A 17,509-nucleotide genomic window follows, 5' to 3' on the forward strand; every position below is an offset into this window, starting at 1 on the left:
TAGATACAACCTTTAGGAGCTGTTTCCCCACTTGGAATCCTGATTCTCTCCCCTGGCTCCAGGGCAGGCTGGTGCCTTTTCAGACATTAGAGGTACCCCAGAAATCTGCATGGGAAGGCAAGAACTCGAGAGCATCCTCATCCTGAAGGCCACAGAAGACACCCCAGAAGCCTAAACCTAAGCCTAACCAGAGCTAAACCCAGCTCTGGATTCCTGCAGGCAGCTCAGCTGAATCCAGCTCACGTGGAAGTTTTCAGGTCTCTTACTCTGCCTCAATTCCCACTGAACTCACACTTCTCCCTAAAGTGATTCTATGAAAAAAAATCAGAATTTTTCAAGGAATCTGCATCTTTCAAAATACTGAAGTATTTGATGAAAGTGCTTTTAAATAATCTTCACTTATTGGCCTATATTAATTATAATTTAGTATCCAACACAACCTTGGGTTGTTTTGGTGTGTGGGGAGAGACAAGGTGTTTAAATCTGATTGAACAAGCTGAGCCTACCAAGCATCAGGGAAAGAAGATGACTTTGGAATCAAATGCAGGAGAGAAAAGAAACTTTAGAGCCCTCAAATGACAGCTGCTTGACTGATGTGACATCATTAGGTTTTCATGTTTAATGTTCAGATAAGCTTAAAAATGGAAAATTAAGGCAAGAGAACCCAAAGGCAAGTCATCAAGTAAAAAATAATGAAGCAATGCCTTCAGAGAGCTTATTAAGCCATGGAGTTGTATTTATATAAACTGTTTTCCATATTAATGTGCAAATATATCCTTTCAGATTTATTGTAATGAAGCACAACATGTAAAACATCCTTTGAAGGGAACAGAACACAAGCTTTTGGAGCAATTTTATCTCTTTTGAATGTCTAAACAGTGTTAAGTGTGAGACTTTCTTTTAGGTTCTTAAGCATCTTCCATTTTCAGGACATTTTTTAGGAAAAGACCTAAAAATGTTTCTTATCTGAACTACATCATATCATACTGAAGATCTTTTTCAGGCAAAGAAAAAAACCCAAGATTTTTGAGGACAATTTACTCCTTTACTGAAGACAGGGAAGCGCCATTCATTCTTATCCCCCAAGAAAGATGGCAAAGAAAAAAAGACTTCTTCTAGTTAAGGAACTATGCTAAAATTGACTTTTCAAATCCCAGTGATGTGTCACAGAGTATGTCCAGACTAAAGTTATCAACCTGCTCTTTCCAAATACAAACTGGTAAACATCAACAGGATGCAATTTTGAGAAGGGAGTTTAACAAAAGGAATAATCACATCAAAGTTTGCAAGCTTAAAAAAACCTGACCCTCAACATAAAATACAACTGCTTTGACCAGGAAACCCTCAACTATCAGACCTGAGTGTTTTAATTATGAGTAAAAGTGTTTTCTGTAACTTCTAGAATTTAACAGTTTGTGGTTACTAGAATGGCATTTTTTAAAGGTAATGAAAGAAAAATCTGGTTATCAACACATAATTCTACATAGTGTTGGTATATGCACAAGTTAACAGAGTTATGATATATTAAAAAAGCATGTCAGGAACAAATACTCAAGAAAAATTAATAGTAATCACAATTATCAAATAAAAATCCCCACTCATTCTTCTCCTGAAAAAACAACAAAAAAAAACACCCCCTCCCCAAAAGTAAATCATAAATCATCATATTTTAAGAGCAAAACCATACAAAACACCTCTAGATCTCACTCCCCCTTACATACAGTGCTCATCACTGTCACTTGCAGATCATCTGATGAGATTTGTGCACCCACAAAGCAAAGAATCGATTTCCTGGCTGCTAAGAACTGAACATAAATCATATTTTTAGGGGAAAAAAGCCACAAAGGAAGAACATCCATGGAGCCCCAGCTTTCATCTAAATGAATGCCACAAAGAAATACTGATCTCTATCAATTCCTACTGCAGGTGCCACTCAGTCCTAGCCAGGATCAGATGGAGAACATGGATATGGAGAATTTAGCAATACCATCTTTCTCATGAACAGCGCTTCTCTGTGTAAGAAAAGCTCCACTGTGGGATCACTTCTACTCACATGAAAAATTGGGAACCATTGGTATGTTTCCCTCGGTTTGCCATTGACAAAAGGAACGCTCTGTCATGTTTGAGAATAAAGTTTTCATCTGTTTGAAGAAAAAATATGTTTGTCAGATTTTCCCTGGCAAGGGAGGCAGGCTGTTTTCTTAGTAACTTATGGATGCTCTAAGGAGAAATTCTGCTGCTGCTGGAGAAACGGGAACAGGTTGGAGGAAAAACAACAATCAGGTTTAAACAAGTCTCTTCAAATTACAGCTGAGACAAAACTTTGTTTCTTAAAATGGTGCAGATATAGTGCAAACATTTCTAATTAAAAATAATTCATTCATTATGAGTGTCTTCAATAAACATTAGATTATGGATTTAAATCCTGAGTTATTTGGGTAAGAACAAGGCTGGCAGAATTATTGACATTCTAAAACAAGAATTAACATACATGATGCTGTTATTTACACTCCAGGTGGAAAGGTCAGGAGAAAAAGCTGTTTATTTCCCTGGTATGGCACACTAAAAGATGCCACCTCTGCACTCAGAACTCAAACTAGACAAACAAAACTCAAAACTAGAAGTCTCAAAGCACAGAAGGGAAAAAACCTCTCTGTATCTAAATCTAAGTATAAAAGCTACTAAGAATAAATAGAACGTGCATTTTATATTGCAGTGAATTAAAGAGGAGTTCTGGTTGTACAGCAGAATATAAAACCAGATCTCCACGTCGTTTCCAAAGACAAAAATACTAATTTGAATGTACAAAGCTATTAATTTTTAGATCACATATCAAAACACAATCCTGCATATTTAGCATTCACCCTGAGAAACAAACCCTGAGTAACTTCTTAGTAAATGGATCTGTTCAAGCCTTCCCTTGACTAAAAACTTCAATAGACCCACATCAAACTGTGCCTCTTTTTTAAGAGAAACTTGGTTTCATACATCTAGCCACAGCTACTTGCAACACACACAGAACCAGAGGCTGTAAATAAATATATTCACTGTCTTAACACGTGAATATCAGTAACCACCTGTGGTTTTAAAGAAATAATCAAATAATTTTAAAACTCACCATTTTCCTTCCAACAGATTTTTACAAGAGGTCATTGTACATTTATTTATCAATTCTTTGCAAGGAAAATGACTTGTTTAGCATAGAAATAAAGTCAGAAATTAACCCTAAGCATACAAACCTTGAGCAGGGAAGGGGAGGAAAAGGGACATTAACAAAAGAAGAAATCACTGTTTAGAGCTGGAACTATGTGGATTTTCTCTCAGAATAAGTCATCAACCCTCAGAAAGGTTAAACACAGAACTGTTTACTCCTCCAAGCAACACAGATATCCATCTACAAAGGGACTTAGCAGTTGTCTATATATTTACCAGGGAGGGGACAAGGGAACAGAGTTTGAATTTGTGTTACTGAGCTTTTGTCTCTTACCTTTTCATTTTGCAAAAGACCACATTCTCTATAAACAAAAGAATATGTTGACAGTTTTAGGCAGGAAGATAGGAGTTTATTCATGAATAAAGTTGCCTAGCCTCCATGCTGAAAGTCATGTTTAACCAATTATGTTAGCCTTAATTAATTGTCAATTTAAGTTAAATATTAACAAAAAACTATCTGAAAGTCATGCATATAAAAGGAATTCTCATGCAACATTAGTTTCATGCAAAAGGTGATCTATGAGTGAACCTGCTTTCATTAAGTAGTTTGGGAATCAAGACTTGTTTATCTCAGGACTGAACAGAGAATCTGCAAAGACATATTTGCTCTTACCTTTAAAATAGCCACCATAAATAGATTCACCTCCTTTTCCATTACCTACAGATTAAAAAGCAGCAATTAAACCTTTTTGTTTCATTTATACAATAGTTGTCCATAGCATTCCACCAGCACTTGAGTCTCAAAATAGGATATTCCCTCCTCAGGTTCATTTGGTCAGGCCCAGGATTTCAGGACACAGTGAAAACAAACATTTTGGTAAGGACAAGTATTTCAGGAAAGGAATTAAAAATCCAGAAATCCTTCTGGAGACATTTCTAGCTCATTCGATGCTTTATTATCAATTTTAAACTTATTCAAACAGTTAAATTCCTGTGCCAACAGAACATCACCAGGGCTGCCTCTACTGCAGACCCAGAAGTGAAAAGCAGTTCAGACTCCAGGGGCTGCATTTGAATTGTTTCAATAAGATGGAATATCATAAAACCCTCCAGTGAGGAGTTCTCAACACAATTTTCCAAACAAATATTACATCAGTAAAAACATTTTAGACCTTCAAAAATTAACAATGAAATGGGTGATCTATGCTATACTTCACACAAATGAAGTATTTTTATGGCATTGTAATACTTTCATGGATTTCCTGAAGTTATGAACACATAAATGATAACATTTCTGTTCCATTTCAAACTTGGCAGTTTTAAAAGCCCATTTTACCTTCACTGAAGTCCCCACCCTGAATCATGAAGTTTTTAACCACACGATGGAATGTGGTGCCTTTGTAGCACAGCTTCTTCCCAGTTGTTTTGCCAATTCCTTTTTCACCTGCAAGAAGGTGAAACAAAAACAATCTACAGATTGTCACTGAACAAATTCCAAGGGTTTTCCCCCTCTAGTTCTAATGGACACGGCAGCCATAACCAAAAGATAACACAGTCCTACCTGATGGCTTTTCACCATCCCGAAGGGAGATCTTTACAAGGGGACTCTAAGGAGAAAATTAAGTTTTTTCTTAAAAAAAATTTCCTTTCCCCCTCAAGAAGGAGTGAGTAAATCTACTCAGGGTAATTTATGAAAAAGAGTTCAGGATAATGGTGGGTTAGCTATTTTCTGTGGGTACAGTATCCTTTTCAAACCACTCACATCACTCTGGATGTGCCAGATGATTCCCAGGAAAAAAGCCAGCAAAACAGGTTTCAACTCGGTTTCAATGTGACCCACACTTGGAAAAGTGGGATTGAGCTACTCCAAGCTTCCACACCTTCCCCAGTCCATGCCCAGTGTCTAGCCACCCCTTTACAGCAGCTGCAGATCAGGTGGGCTGGTGATTTTTGAGTTAGTGGTCCCACAACCTCAAGTTTCATTAGCACTTCTGCCAAAATTCAGAAGAGAAGCTGCCCTGGACTTGTGGATGAGGTGAAAATGACTGGCAGGGCTGAGGTTCTGGGCAGTAGGTCCATGAGGGATTTATACTGGTCAAGAGACACTGACTGGAGCTTCCCAGAGCAGGGGAGCTGGCAGAATGTGGCAATTAACAGTAAAAGGTTATAATAATAATAATATTTTACACTGTGCAGCAGTTAAAGCCCCACATTATCCACATGTACAGGAGATGCAGTGCACTGAAAGACAAATTAACAGAATAAATAACCCAAAGTTCAGTTTCACCCCATCACTGGTTATGGAATAGGTATTTGACACTGGGTTAGAGGACATCTCATCAAATATTCTGCACTCTCAGAAATGCAGATACACTCATTATCCAGAGCCAACGCTCCCCTGCTGCAGTCTATTACTCTGCCACCCCAAATTACCTGCCAGCTCAATCATCCCAAACTTGCCATTCCAAGCCCAGCACTGCCAGGATGAGGGCAAAGGGCAGTTTTGTGGCACAAAACCCACTCAGGGTACTGCTGTTCATCATCCTCCACTCATGGAGTACAAGTTATTTACCTGGCTCTCCACACCCTTAATCCAAATCCACACCTCCTCCTACCCCATTTTTGTTTTCCACGTGAGTTAAGCAAGCAAAGCTGTTTATTACAGGGATGGACACACTCCTCCCCTCTTTGTACAGCACTGAAAACCTCTCATCAAACACCACCATGGAATATCTGCCTGCATGTTTGGTCATGTCTCAGGATGTCCCTCAGGGCTATGGAAAATCCCCTCGGAGAATGGGATCCTGCATGGCACTTGAGCTGGTACAGTTAAATTCCTGTGCCAACAGAACATCACCAGGGCTGCCTCTACTGCAGACCCAGAAGTGAAAAGCAGTTCAGACTCCAGGGGCTGCATTTGAATTGTTTCAATAAGATGGAATATCATAAAACCCTCCAGTGAGAGTTCTCAACACACTTTTCCAAACAAATATTACATCAGTAGAAACATTTTAGAACTTCAAAAATTAACAATGAAATGGGTGATCTATGCTGTACTTCACACAAATGAAGTATTTTCATGGCATTGTAATACTTTCATGGTATTTTCTGAAGTTATATATTATGAACACATAAATGATAACATTTCTGTTCCATTTCAAACTAAAATTAAAACCCTCAAACAGAGCTGGGGGTGAGATGGGAGCTTTGGCTGTGGCCAGAAGTCCCAGTCCCTTTTCTTACCCCCCTGAGTACTGCCAGGGCTTTCCCAGTCAGGTAAAAGACACAGCAGTTGTTCACTGGCAAGAGCTGCAGCACCTCCCCAAGCTCAGACACTTTCACACAACATCCAACACAGTGCTCTTGATCTCAGCTTCTCTTTTGTTTCAGGCCAAACACCAGCCTTGCTCTTTTTGCTCTAGACATGCATGAATTTTGTCAGGAAAAGAAAAATCATTGTCTTTGAGCCCCATCTTGCCTAAGCAGCTCTTTCCATGCCCTGCAAAGCCCTTGGAAATGGGATGGCAGAGGAGAATTGGCTGCCCTGGTAGTAGCTGGACTGGCAGCTCAGTGTGACCCACTGTGAACTGGGTGCCAACTGGGGCACCTTTCAGATCAGAAGGGAATCAGCTCCTGACAAAGCACCACAGCAGATGGGCCCAGGTTTGTTCCATAGGTGGGCAGCACCTACAAGGCCAGCTGCTGGAATTTAAAAGCCTCTCTCACTGGGCAGAAAGGACATTTCCAGGAGCCAAATTTACTTCTGTCAGCAATGCCAGGATCACCCTGTCCTCCTCCATCTGCCAAAAATACCCTGGCTTGATGATGGCTTTATGCAGATGAAATGGTCCAGAATGGGACAGCATCCCCTCTCCATTGTAATTTACCTCCTTAGGTGGGCACAGGCCTTGCAGATGGCTGTGGTTTGTATTTGTATAAACAAATGATTATTAACAATAAAAATCCATTATCAATAAAAATCCACTATTTATTTTTAATTTTAAACTTATTCAAACATTACAAACAGGTTACATTCCTGTACCAACAGAACATCACCAGTGTTGCCTCTACTGCAGACCCAGAAATGAAAAGCAAATGTATGCTCCCAAATGTACGAAATCTTGAAAAAATACACAATTAATAAAGAATAAATTGGTATCTCCGCAGGTTGTAAAATAATCCATAGAAGCTTCACTGTTGGGCAGAAGATGGAAGAAGACATTCATAACTATCAATAAAATCATGAACATTAAAAATGTTATTTATTAACAATAAAAATCTGAAATATCAACTACATACCCGAGCACAAGCAAAGGAAGTTCTTGCAAGTCTTTGGACAAATGTCTGAGAAGAGCTGAAACATAATTCGACCAACTGGAAAATAATTTAAAAAAAATTAGAGTTTTAGAACTGTGTGGAATAAGGAAATCTGAATATAAATCAATCTATATGTTCTAAGATTGTAATTTTCTGAGACAAGGTTATTTTATCAAGCAGAATAAGAAAACATCTTAAGTATGCATATATTAAACCACACAGCAAGAAAGAAGAATAACAGAAGAGTAAAAATAGACAATAAGTACTAACATTCCATCCAATTTATCAGAAGACCTAGAGATTCCATTGTGATTTGAACCTGGAAAGCCAAGCTGATTTACTAAAATAGTTTAATCATGTCAGATCTTTTCCATTTTGAAATGATTTCCCATAAATACAGGTCCTCAGAGAGCTGGAGCAATTCCCTCCCCAATTACTGTGTTTATCCAAATACATTAATAATCACATTTCCACAGTTCTCCCTGTGATCATTACCTACAAAGTCCAACTGGCTTAGCTCCATATTGTGCTGAGGATTACAGCTGCATTGGCACTCTTGGCCTAAAATCCTTCAGTTTAAAAAAAACCCAGATGAATCAAACAGGGAAGATGAAAGGCAGGCAGGGCTAATGCTCCACTTGCCAGACATTATGAACCAAATATTTTCTTTTTGCTACTGGTGGTAGTTGTACCTTCCAGATCTTTTAAAATACTGCTGAAAAGTGGCTGAATATAAAGAAAACTGATTACATTTTAAAACTGATTTACATTTTCTATTTTATTTTCCAAGATACTGCGATGTAAAGTACTAAAAAAAAAATCCATGACAAACTGCTCCTAAATATATGAAATCTTTAAAAAAATACATAATTAATAAAGAAAAAATTAGTATCTCTGCAGGTTGTAAAATAATCCATAGCAGCCTCACTGTAGGGCAGAATTACAAGGAGACCAGCAATAATCTGACAATGAGCACTACACTCTAGTGGTGCACACTGGTAAGACTTCATTTTAAAAAGTAACTACTCCAGGATTAACTTCTCTTTTCTTTCTTTTAAAGAAAAAAAAATTAGGTTGACATGTATTTCATTCAATACTTAAAAAAAAAAAAGAGGCTCCTAAGAAACTGCATTCAATTTTAAGGCTCTGTCCAAATATATGCAATTATAAGATGGTGAATTGTTGCTTCAGAAAGGAAGAAATAAAATAACAGCATCAGTACTTGATAATCTTAGATAAAAATTCAAGATGCCTTGAGCTGTTGAAAGGTCTGATTAACTGCAGCAAGAATGTTCTCTAAGCATTCATCACTACAGCAGGAAAATCCAAAGGAAATGGGTAGGGAGGGTGTCCAAAGAATGAAGGAATGGAGAATATTCAAAGATCCCCCATCAAACAGCAGCTCTGTAACTACCACTAGGACAGGATGGCTATTTGCAGGTAAAGAAACCACTCTAAGCTGTGAGGGTTGAAGATTCCTACAAGGAACACAACACAGTGTTTGTGACAGTTTAGTTGAGGAGTTACCCATTTTCATTCTAGCCCAGGAATTTAGGAGAACACAAGTCCCACTCCCATTCTCTGCTGCACAAGCACTGAACTGAGCAGTGACTGAATGCTCCACAGAGCCACATGCAGGTTGTACAGAATCATGGAAGAGAACCCCACAATGGTTTGGGGTGGAAGGGACTTTAAACTTCATCCAGTCCCAGCTCTACTGCCATAGGCAGGGACCTTAGACTATCCCAGCTTGCTCCAAGTTCTGTCCAACCTGGCCTTGGGCACTTCCAGGGATCCAGGAGCAGCCACGGCTTCTCTGGGAACCTGTGCCAGGGCCTCAGCACCCTCCCAGGGAGGAATTTCTACCTAATATCTCATATAAACCCATTCTCATTCAGTTTAACACCTTGTCCCACTGCGCCATGCCCATGTGAGTCCCTCTCCAGCTCTCCTGGAGCCCCTCTAGGTCCTGGAGGAGACTCTAAGATCTCCCTGGAGCCTTCTCTTCTCCAGGCTGAACAGCCCCAACTCTGTCTCTGTAGGAGAAGATTCCTCCTGCATTCACTGTGTGAAATAACACATGACACTTTCCAGGGAAAAAAGCTGTCACTACCCCCATTCTGCTCTCAGCCCAGCTGCTGCTTCCCAAGGTGCCAGCTGCCAAGTAACTGAGGCCTGTTAGTCCCTGCAGGCCCCAGAAGGGACTGGTACTCTGAGGCATAAATTGCAGAAGGATTTTGCTGCAAACCCACCACATTTAGCACCTGAAGCAGCAGACACCACCACTGTGGTGTTCCACTGAAGAACTCTCTTTATGTTCTTGCAGTTGACAAGGCAGAAGATGGAAGGAGGCATTCATAACTAAGGTAGCAGTTTCAGCAGTATTTTTCACCAGTGCTTTGTCAATAACAAAGTCTGCCAGGTGCTCATAAAATCACAGAATGATTCCTGCTGGAAGGGACCTTAAATCATCCACTTCCATGTGCTGGGACATGTTCCACTAGATCAGGTTACTCCATGCCCATCCAGCCTGATCTTTTTATGCCCTTTAATCCTACAAATTGCAATGCACATCTATCCAAGATCCAAAGATGACAGATCCAGTTTATAAGATGAGGGCTGTATAAAACCTGGAGCACTGCTTACCCAGCTCCATCCAGCCACACAAAATGCTGCTGTCTGCTCCTGAGACACAAACCACACACTGTGAATCCATCTGCTGGGTTACTGGCTGCATTTTACTGCAACTGCATGAATACCATTATCACCGAGAGGTTGTATTTTCCACTGACAAACAGGCAATGAAATGTGCCAGGGAAAGATCAAACCCATTTTCACACCTTGGTCAAAGATGCAGGAAAGAACAGCAGCTAATAAAAAAAAAATAGAAGCATGTATGATTAGCACCTACAAATCTTTCTCTTGCCTCATCCCTCACCAAAAAAAAAGAGAAAAATCTCATTTTAAACTTGGAACTGAGGTATATGCTGATATAGCACAGCTAAAAAAAGCATTTGAGATGCTACTTATTTGCCCAGATTTAGACACCTCTCCTCTGAAATGATCCACCTTCACTGCAGACAATTTCCAAAGCTTTCTTCAGCTTCATTTCCCAATGCAAAGGTTAAGTGATGTGATCAGGGAACAAGTTCTCTGTGACTAACCATAATATTTGAACAGTAAATTAAAATAAACAAACAAAAATCGCTAAAAAGTCAATCAAGTAAGCAAAAGCTGCTCACAAACCTACCCAGAGTTCTCAGTTGGTTTTAACCAAGAAATGAGCCTGCACAGACACCTCAACTCCAGGCTGAAGTAAAAAAAGTAAAAACTGCTGGGATTGCATTTGCCTATTATTTATGAAACAATAATTTGATAAAGTATTATTTGTAAATAGGCATTGAACTTATTTTTTAAAGAATCAGAGTAAGTGGTGAAAGAAATATGTGCATCACTTAAGTGATACATTATGTAAGTGATGCCTGTATAAAATCTAAGCTGTTTGGAAATTTGATGAAGCGCTCTCTGCAGCTAACGAGCTGTACCAATTAGAGAAAGCAGAAGGCAAAATGACCAAAAATAATCCAATTTCAGAACTCTGTCTTCAAACTAAAAGATGATTTTTTTTCTTTTGTTTTGGAACTCCTTAATAATTTTCCAGCTGAGGAAGAGCTAGTTAGTACCTGATTAAAATCAAGTGGTAGAAACTCAGGGTAGGAATGTCCATGCTATACTTAAATAAATTTTGCTAGCAGGAGCCTTTATTAAAATAATCATTGGTTTCAAATGTTTATTGTTTCAAAGGTATATCCTCTAATTCAGCGGCTTAACCTTTTGGAAAAAACCTTTGGAGCCAAACACACATTGTTTCAAGTTATTTTCCAAGTAATGGGAAGTGTTTTGCTACATTTTATTATGTTTGAACCACACAGGTATCCAGTTCAGCTACACACTTCCAAAACAAACCTGTTTTTTCAAAACTGTATCTACTGGATTTATCTTTTCTCAATTTCTTCAGAGTAAACCAAACAAGAGGTATTTTTCCCAGGAATATCCTGCTGAAGGAGAAAGCAGGGATCACAACCAGTGAGACAACAATGCACAGCCCAGGATGGCTGCCAAGGGCCCAAAGGCTCAGACAGATTTGCATACAAGTTTAAATAACAGCTCACTAAAAGGATCCCATTTGAATTTTATTAATTTGTTTATCCCCAAATCTGTCAATGCTAAGGCATATGAATTTTAAAAAAACTGCTTCAAAGTAGAAATGTGGCTACAGTTTTCAAGGAAATAAAACCTCAGTGTGGAACGAGAACAGATTTTATTTAAAATATGAGTTTCAAGAATGGATGTCCCAGTTGCCCTGAGCAGGGATCTGCAGGCCTGACACATTAACACTTTGTTAACAACTCCGTGCCCCACCTGCACTCTCTGCAAGGAAAACCTCCATAAATTTCTCTCCCTGGCTCTCTAAGCCCATTCTTCACAAACACCACCTGAAGTTTCCTCCATTCTCCACAAAACCAAACGTATTTCAGTCCTGCACACATCAAACATTCCTTGGGTTCAGTTCCCCAGGGATATGGAAGATGTGGCCTTCCCTGGCAGAAGAGGCTGATCAGTTTTTCTTTTATTTACTGATCCAACTTGTTCCAGTGCTCAAGGTGAGACTTCAAGGTACTTCATCCTGCCCTGACAACAACTGCACATGATTATTCTGAATAAAATTTTTATTGAATCAACTCCTTTCAAATCTCCATTTCCCACCCCTGAGAAGGGTTTTCTCCATGTGGGATACCCCTTGGCTCCTGCTGTCCCACACAGTGGTTGCCCATGGGCTCATGGACAGCCAAAGTTCTGGGTTCTATTTTCTGCAAATAGACAACTTTTTCCCTTCTAAAGATTCAAAGTTAATGTGGAGCCAGTTGAGAACAGTTTCTGTCTTTAGGAATTTAACAAAAACCCCACAAGGCATCACCGGGTCTATCACTGGAGGCAAAGGAGAATGATTTTTGCAAGGTTGCTCCTTTCACATAAATTCAAAGCAAATCCCAAAATACACCATACTTCAGGCTAAAGGGACCAGAAAGAGAGAAGTAAGGAAAGACCAAACTGACTGTCCTGGGAAGGGACACATACCAGCAATGAAAGAAACTGAAGTAGAACAAATCAATGAGCCAGGGGTCAAACAGAACAGAAGTCAGGAGAAAAAAAAAAAAATTATTCTATGAATAAGAATGAAACAAAGCAAAACTGAGGAAATTTACCAAACTTCATGATGGATGAAACCAGTCAGGGGGTGGGGTGAGATGTGGGAAAAAGATCTTGGATGGCCACAGGAGCTGCCAGAGCAGCAGACTGCATCTGAGACATCCTAGTGGGACATCTGTTCCAATTACCACGGTACCTGAAAGGTTGCAGCTTCACACAGATTTTGCCTCACAGAGTAAAGACAGAATTATTTAAATAGGCATCTGCTTCCATCCCAAAATTCTTGGAATACTGTAAGCAGTTTAATCCTGTGTGCACATCAATGGTGGGGGGCCCAGAAGAAAGGAGGAGCACTGTTTGTGTCAGTATCAAAAGAAATGCTTCTTCCTGATTTGTTTTCCATTTGCCCTTTAAAAATTATGAGCCACAACCTGCATTCATTAAAAAAATGCTGAACAGGCAACTTATTTAAAAGCAGACTAAATTTAGCTCTAAAAACCACCAAGCCAACAAAGTTTGCCCCACTACAAGAGGCAAGTACAAGCTGGCACTGAGTTTTATTCCAAGATTCTGTAGCTGTAATAAAATAAGGACACAAAAGCTGTAATAAAGCTTCTGGAAGCACAGCCAAAACAGAGCTGCACTCCTGCATTTTCCAAGGGATCTTATTAGAGTAAAACTGACCTGACTTTTAATTGCTACAGGTATCCTGGCACACCCTGGGCAAGCAAAGCCTGGAAGGGCAGAGCCAAGATTTGGCAGCTGCGTGGGGGGAATGTTTTTGGACTGGCAGCAAACTACAGTGTAAAAAAAAAGGAGACAGTTTTGTGTTCTGCAGGCAAAAAGATGCTTCCAGTGTTGCAAGAGGCATGTCCCCTTCTCTCTGCATTTTGTGGAGATGTTGGTTCAGCTTTTCAGTGCACACAAGGTGGGGCAAGGCCTTTTTTCTTGGCTAGCAAAAAAATGCAGGGCTGTTCTGCTGCCCACTTCTCCTAAAATGCAATAAGCCTATCAGCTGATTTATTGAAGTCAAAATAAGCAAAATGTTCATTTGGAAATCTGCTGGCAGCTTAAAAGTTAAAATGAATACCTCACTAGTGCCAGCAGGAGAGCACATCTCTCAGAGTTAGTGCTTGGTGTCATCTGGAAACACTGATTTACCACTTGATTCAGCTTTTGAAGGTCATCTTAGAGCTAAGAGAGCAACGTTTAAGCTTTTTAAATATATCCTTAAATCCTGAGCCAGAGTTGCATGGTGAATTAATAAACAGGCACCAGAATAAAGCAGCATGACCAGACAGCACACAAGTCCCAACACCAATTTTACAAACTGGTATTTTTCCTGCAAAAATCCAAGCCATGAGTCAGGTGTAATGAAACCAGCAGGGCTCCAAGTTTGATGTGCAGCTGGGAGATTCCTGTTACTTCCAAAAGAAAATAAATGCAGACAGACACAAACAGAGCCAAAGCCCTGGGTCTGCCAGGTAACCCAAGCTCTGCACCAGCAAGAACACCAACACTGCAATTCCTCCCTGACAGCTCTATCAGTCACCAAACCCAAATAGGTTTGGGGGAAAACGAGGTAATCCACTTTCACTGGAGATGAACAGCTTAAGGCTGAGGAGGGGACGAGGCAGAAGGAGAGATTATGAAATGGGAGCAGCAACCTGTGCAGGGAGAGCAGAGAGAACAGCACAGGGAGAGATCCTTCAGGTGGAGTCAGAACAAAAAAAACCAAAGAAACCCACACTAAACCTAAAAAGATTAACAGCAAATGAGATTGAGAATGAATTGTCTTTGCTCTAAACCAATCCCATCAAACTACCATTTCTAAGTGGAAACCCACCCAACCTGAAACAGTTTTAGTTGTCTCATTCCATAGTAGATTTCACCTGAAATTAAAGCAACGGAACACGTTAAAACACCATTTACATCATCACTTATCTCCTCACTGGAAGTATTCAGAAACCACAGTGCCAATCAAAATAACTCAGAGAGGAGTTACAACAGCAACAGATTTACAGATATGCCCTATCAGGTCTCTGAAGTTAGAACAGAACCTCTCTTCTGAAACTGTGTTGAAAATAAAACGCTAAAAAGGGTTTCAGTTGCATCTGAATGAGGCTGAAATTTGGAATCTCTGAGATATAAGCTCCTAATTCAAAGATTTTCAGAGAAACATTGAAGCAGAAAATGAAAGTGAAAGCCTAATGAAGCCATCACATACATTCATTTTTCTAGAGACAAGTGGTAGCAAGATAAAGCACGGAGTACGTGTGAGACAACTAATACGCATTGATAAATGTTCGTTCAAAGAGATGGGTGAGAAAATCTCCACTCCCATCTTTACAGAGAGGGGGAAAACACAAGAGGGAACCAAGCTGCTGTTCAGCATTAAAACTCACAGCCTACTGCTTCTGGGCATTACACCTGCACAGGGAAACTATGAGTTAAAAGATGGAATTCTTTTAATTATTGGATTTTTTTTTAACAGGCCAGCTAGTGAGGTGTTCTGTGCTTCTGTGATTAAATGCCCAGTTCTTCATTTACATTCAGAAGACGCATTTTGAGAAAGATTTAGCCCAGATGACCTCCTAAGTTCCTTCCCAGTTCTAATTACTGCATCATTAAAAATACTTATAGGAGTAAATATCCAGTGTGCCCATAGCCTGCCCTGATTTTCCACAGTTTACAGAAGTGGCATAAAAAAATATAATAGAAAAGGTATAGTACATCACCAGACGGCTTTTTACCTTCAGAACAGCGTTTATCAGCCCTGCCGAACCTTTATATTCACGCGTGCGAATAAAAATCGATCTCAAGGGGCAACGAGGAGCATCCAGCACCCCAGAAAACAGCCGAAGTTATTAAAAAGTAACTCAGAAATAACGCATCAATGGCCAAAGTCCCTGCTAGCGGCTTGGGCCCATTATGCGGGCAAAAATGTGATTTAAAAGCCCCGAACACAGCCTTACCTGGCTCCCTGTTGATCTCTATCTCGAAGAAGCACTGGGGCCGGTCCTGCACCCCCATGGCCGCCCCTCGGCCTCGCCACCTGGACACAAAGCACAGAAGGAGCCCCCGCGGTCCCTCCCTCCCTCCGTCCCTCCCTCCTCACCCAGGGCTTCAATTACAGCGGGGCGGCTCCGCCTCAGCCCCGACCCCGGCGGCGGGGGGGAACTCGCTCTGAGGGGAAGCGGTTCCTGCCGCGAACACGCAACTGAGCTCGGCGCCGTCAGCGCGGCCCATCCCCTCCTCCCAGCCGCTTCCCAGCCCGGCCCATCGCTCCCTTCTCCCGGGGTTTTACCTCGCGGCTCCGACGCTTTGTCCCCTCACGGCGCGGCCCCCTCAGCCCCCGCTGCCCCCCCGCCCCGCCGCCAGGCGGCGCCGCCGCCCCCGGCCGCCATTACCCGCCCGGCCTCAATGGCCGCGCCAGGCCACGCCCCCTGCCCGCCCTGCCCGCCGCGCTTTCCCGCCCTCTGCGTGAGGGGCCCGGGGGGCGGTGCCGTGAGGGGAGGCGTGAGCGGCCTCCCCCGTGCCGCGTTTGAAATGATGAATGTTTAAATAATAGTAATAAAAATAGTGTGAAAAATAAATCCAGCTCTTAACTCGTGCTTTGCTGCGGTGGGCGGGAAAGAGACTGGCGCCGTGAGGGGAAGGGGGCTTCGTTCCCTGCTAGACATGGCGGGACCGAGCTTCCCCTCTGCCGCCTTTAAAACGATGAATGTTAAAAAATTAAAAAATCCAACTCTTAACTCATGTTTTCCCCCTATGGGAGCTGTAATTGCCTGTAAGTGGTGGGCTGTGAGTTTGAATCCTGGAAACAGCGGCTCGATTCCCTCTGGTGTTTTCCCCTCTCTGTACAAATGGGAGTGGGAATTTGCTTGCCCACCTCTTTGAACGGGGCTCGGGGAGGAGGAAGGGGCTTTACAGAATACATAACGAGAATAAATAGCATCATAAATAACCTTTGCAGAATAAATACACTGCACAAATAACAATAAACAACCTTTACAGAATACATAATTCCCGTGGTCGGGGTATCTCACTGCCCTGACCCCTCACCCTTATGGCCATGCTGAGGGACCCCCCCAGTTCCCTCACCCCATTTAATTTGACGTGTCTAAGACAACTCTCCGCAAAAGAAAAATATTTTTGCGAGTATAAATAAGCCCTCAGAAGATTATGGATGGAAAATGATCGTTGCAATGAATTCCTGATTCCCCCTCAGGATGAGAATGTGGCTGCTGCCAGCCCGGGGTCATCCTGCCTCTTGCTCAGCCTCAGTCTTAAAAACTCCAAAAAAATGAAACCAAATACATTTTAATGATTGCAGCAGGCCATAGGTTATTTATTCTGCGTTGCGAATGTTGGACCGTGCTGGAGTGTAGAAGTGGTAACAAGAAATTGAAGTGTCAAAGTGTTTAGGAAGGAATGTTAAAACTGTAAATCCTCAGACTAACACATCCTTCAGGCAAAATTACTTCACACCAAGGATATCCAGAAGCTTAAACCACTTTGGTTTATTAATTTAATTTATATAAATCCTCTTGTAACAGTACCTGTAGTAACTCCAGAAGTTTTGTTTCTTTCTAAGCAGGAAGGACATTTAGTCCTCAGCACTCAAAAAACAAATTATTTCCAATGTTTCCCAAAAGTTGTACAAACCAGAACTCTGCCGTAATTTTACCTGGCAGCAGTATCTGCAATTATGTCCTTGTCTGAGGAGAAATTCAGAGGTTTTAGGTGAAAAAATAAAAACCCTGCTGAGAATAAAGTAGCAATGCTGAAATCACAGGATGTTTTAGCAGTTGGGAATGCAGCAAAG

At 41.1% G+C, this 17,509-nt stretch overlaps 1 protein-coding gene across 12 annotated transcripts in view; it reads right to left on the minus strand.

Annotated features, from left to right (window-relative positions):
• The window catches only part of NKTR (natural killer cell triggering receptor), a 38,298-nt gene extending 22,248 nt beyond the window's left edge, over nucleotides 1-16,050 (minus strand). For 4 of the 12 annotated variants that reach the window (XM_050971798.1, XM_050971797.1, XM_030232224.2 and 1 more), the window contains exons 1-5: nucleotides 15,657-15,962; nucleotides 7,453-7,527; nucleotides 4,490-4,597; nucleotides 3,827-3,871; nucleotides 2,054-2,141 (exon numbers count right to left, since the gene is read on the minus strand). In XM_050971798.1, coding sequence (XP_050827755.1) covers nucleotides 2,054-2,141; nucleotides 3,827-3,871; nucleotides 4,490-4,597; nucleotides 7,453-7,527; nucleotides 15,657-15,714 — 374 coding nt within the window. In that variant the 5' untranslated portion in view covers nucleotides 15,715-15,962. Of the gene's footprint in view, nucleotides 1-2,053; nucleotides 2,142-3,487; nucleotides 3,516-3,826; nucleotides 3,872-4,489; nucleotides 4,598-7,452; nucleotides 7,528-15,656; nucleotides 15,963-15,988 lie in introns of those variants that run through there. The other 8 variants (XM_050971801.1, XM_030232327.2, XM_050971800.1 and 5 more) reach the window with 5 other exon arrangements.
• Nucleotides 16,051-17,509: the final 1,459 nt, after the last annotated feature.

Source organism: Serinus canaria, chromosome 2, assembly GCF_022539315.1.
Source record: "Serinus canaria isolate serCan28SL12 chromosome 2, serCan2020, whole genome shotgun sequence".
Classification (NCBI taxonomy): Eukaryota; Metazoa; Chordata; class Aves; order Passeriformes; family Fringillidae; genus Serinus; species Serinus canaria.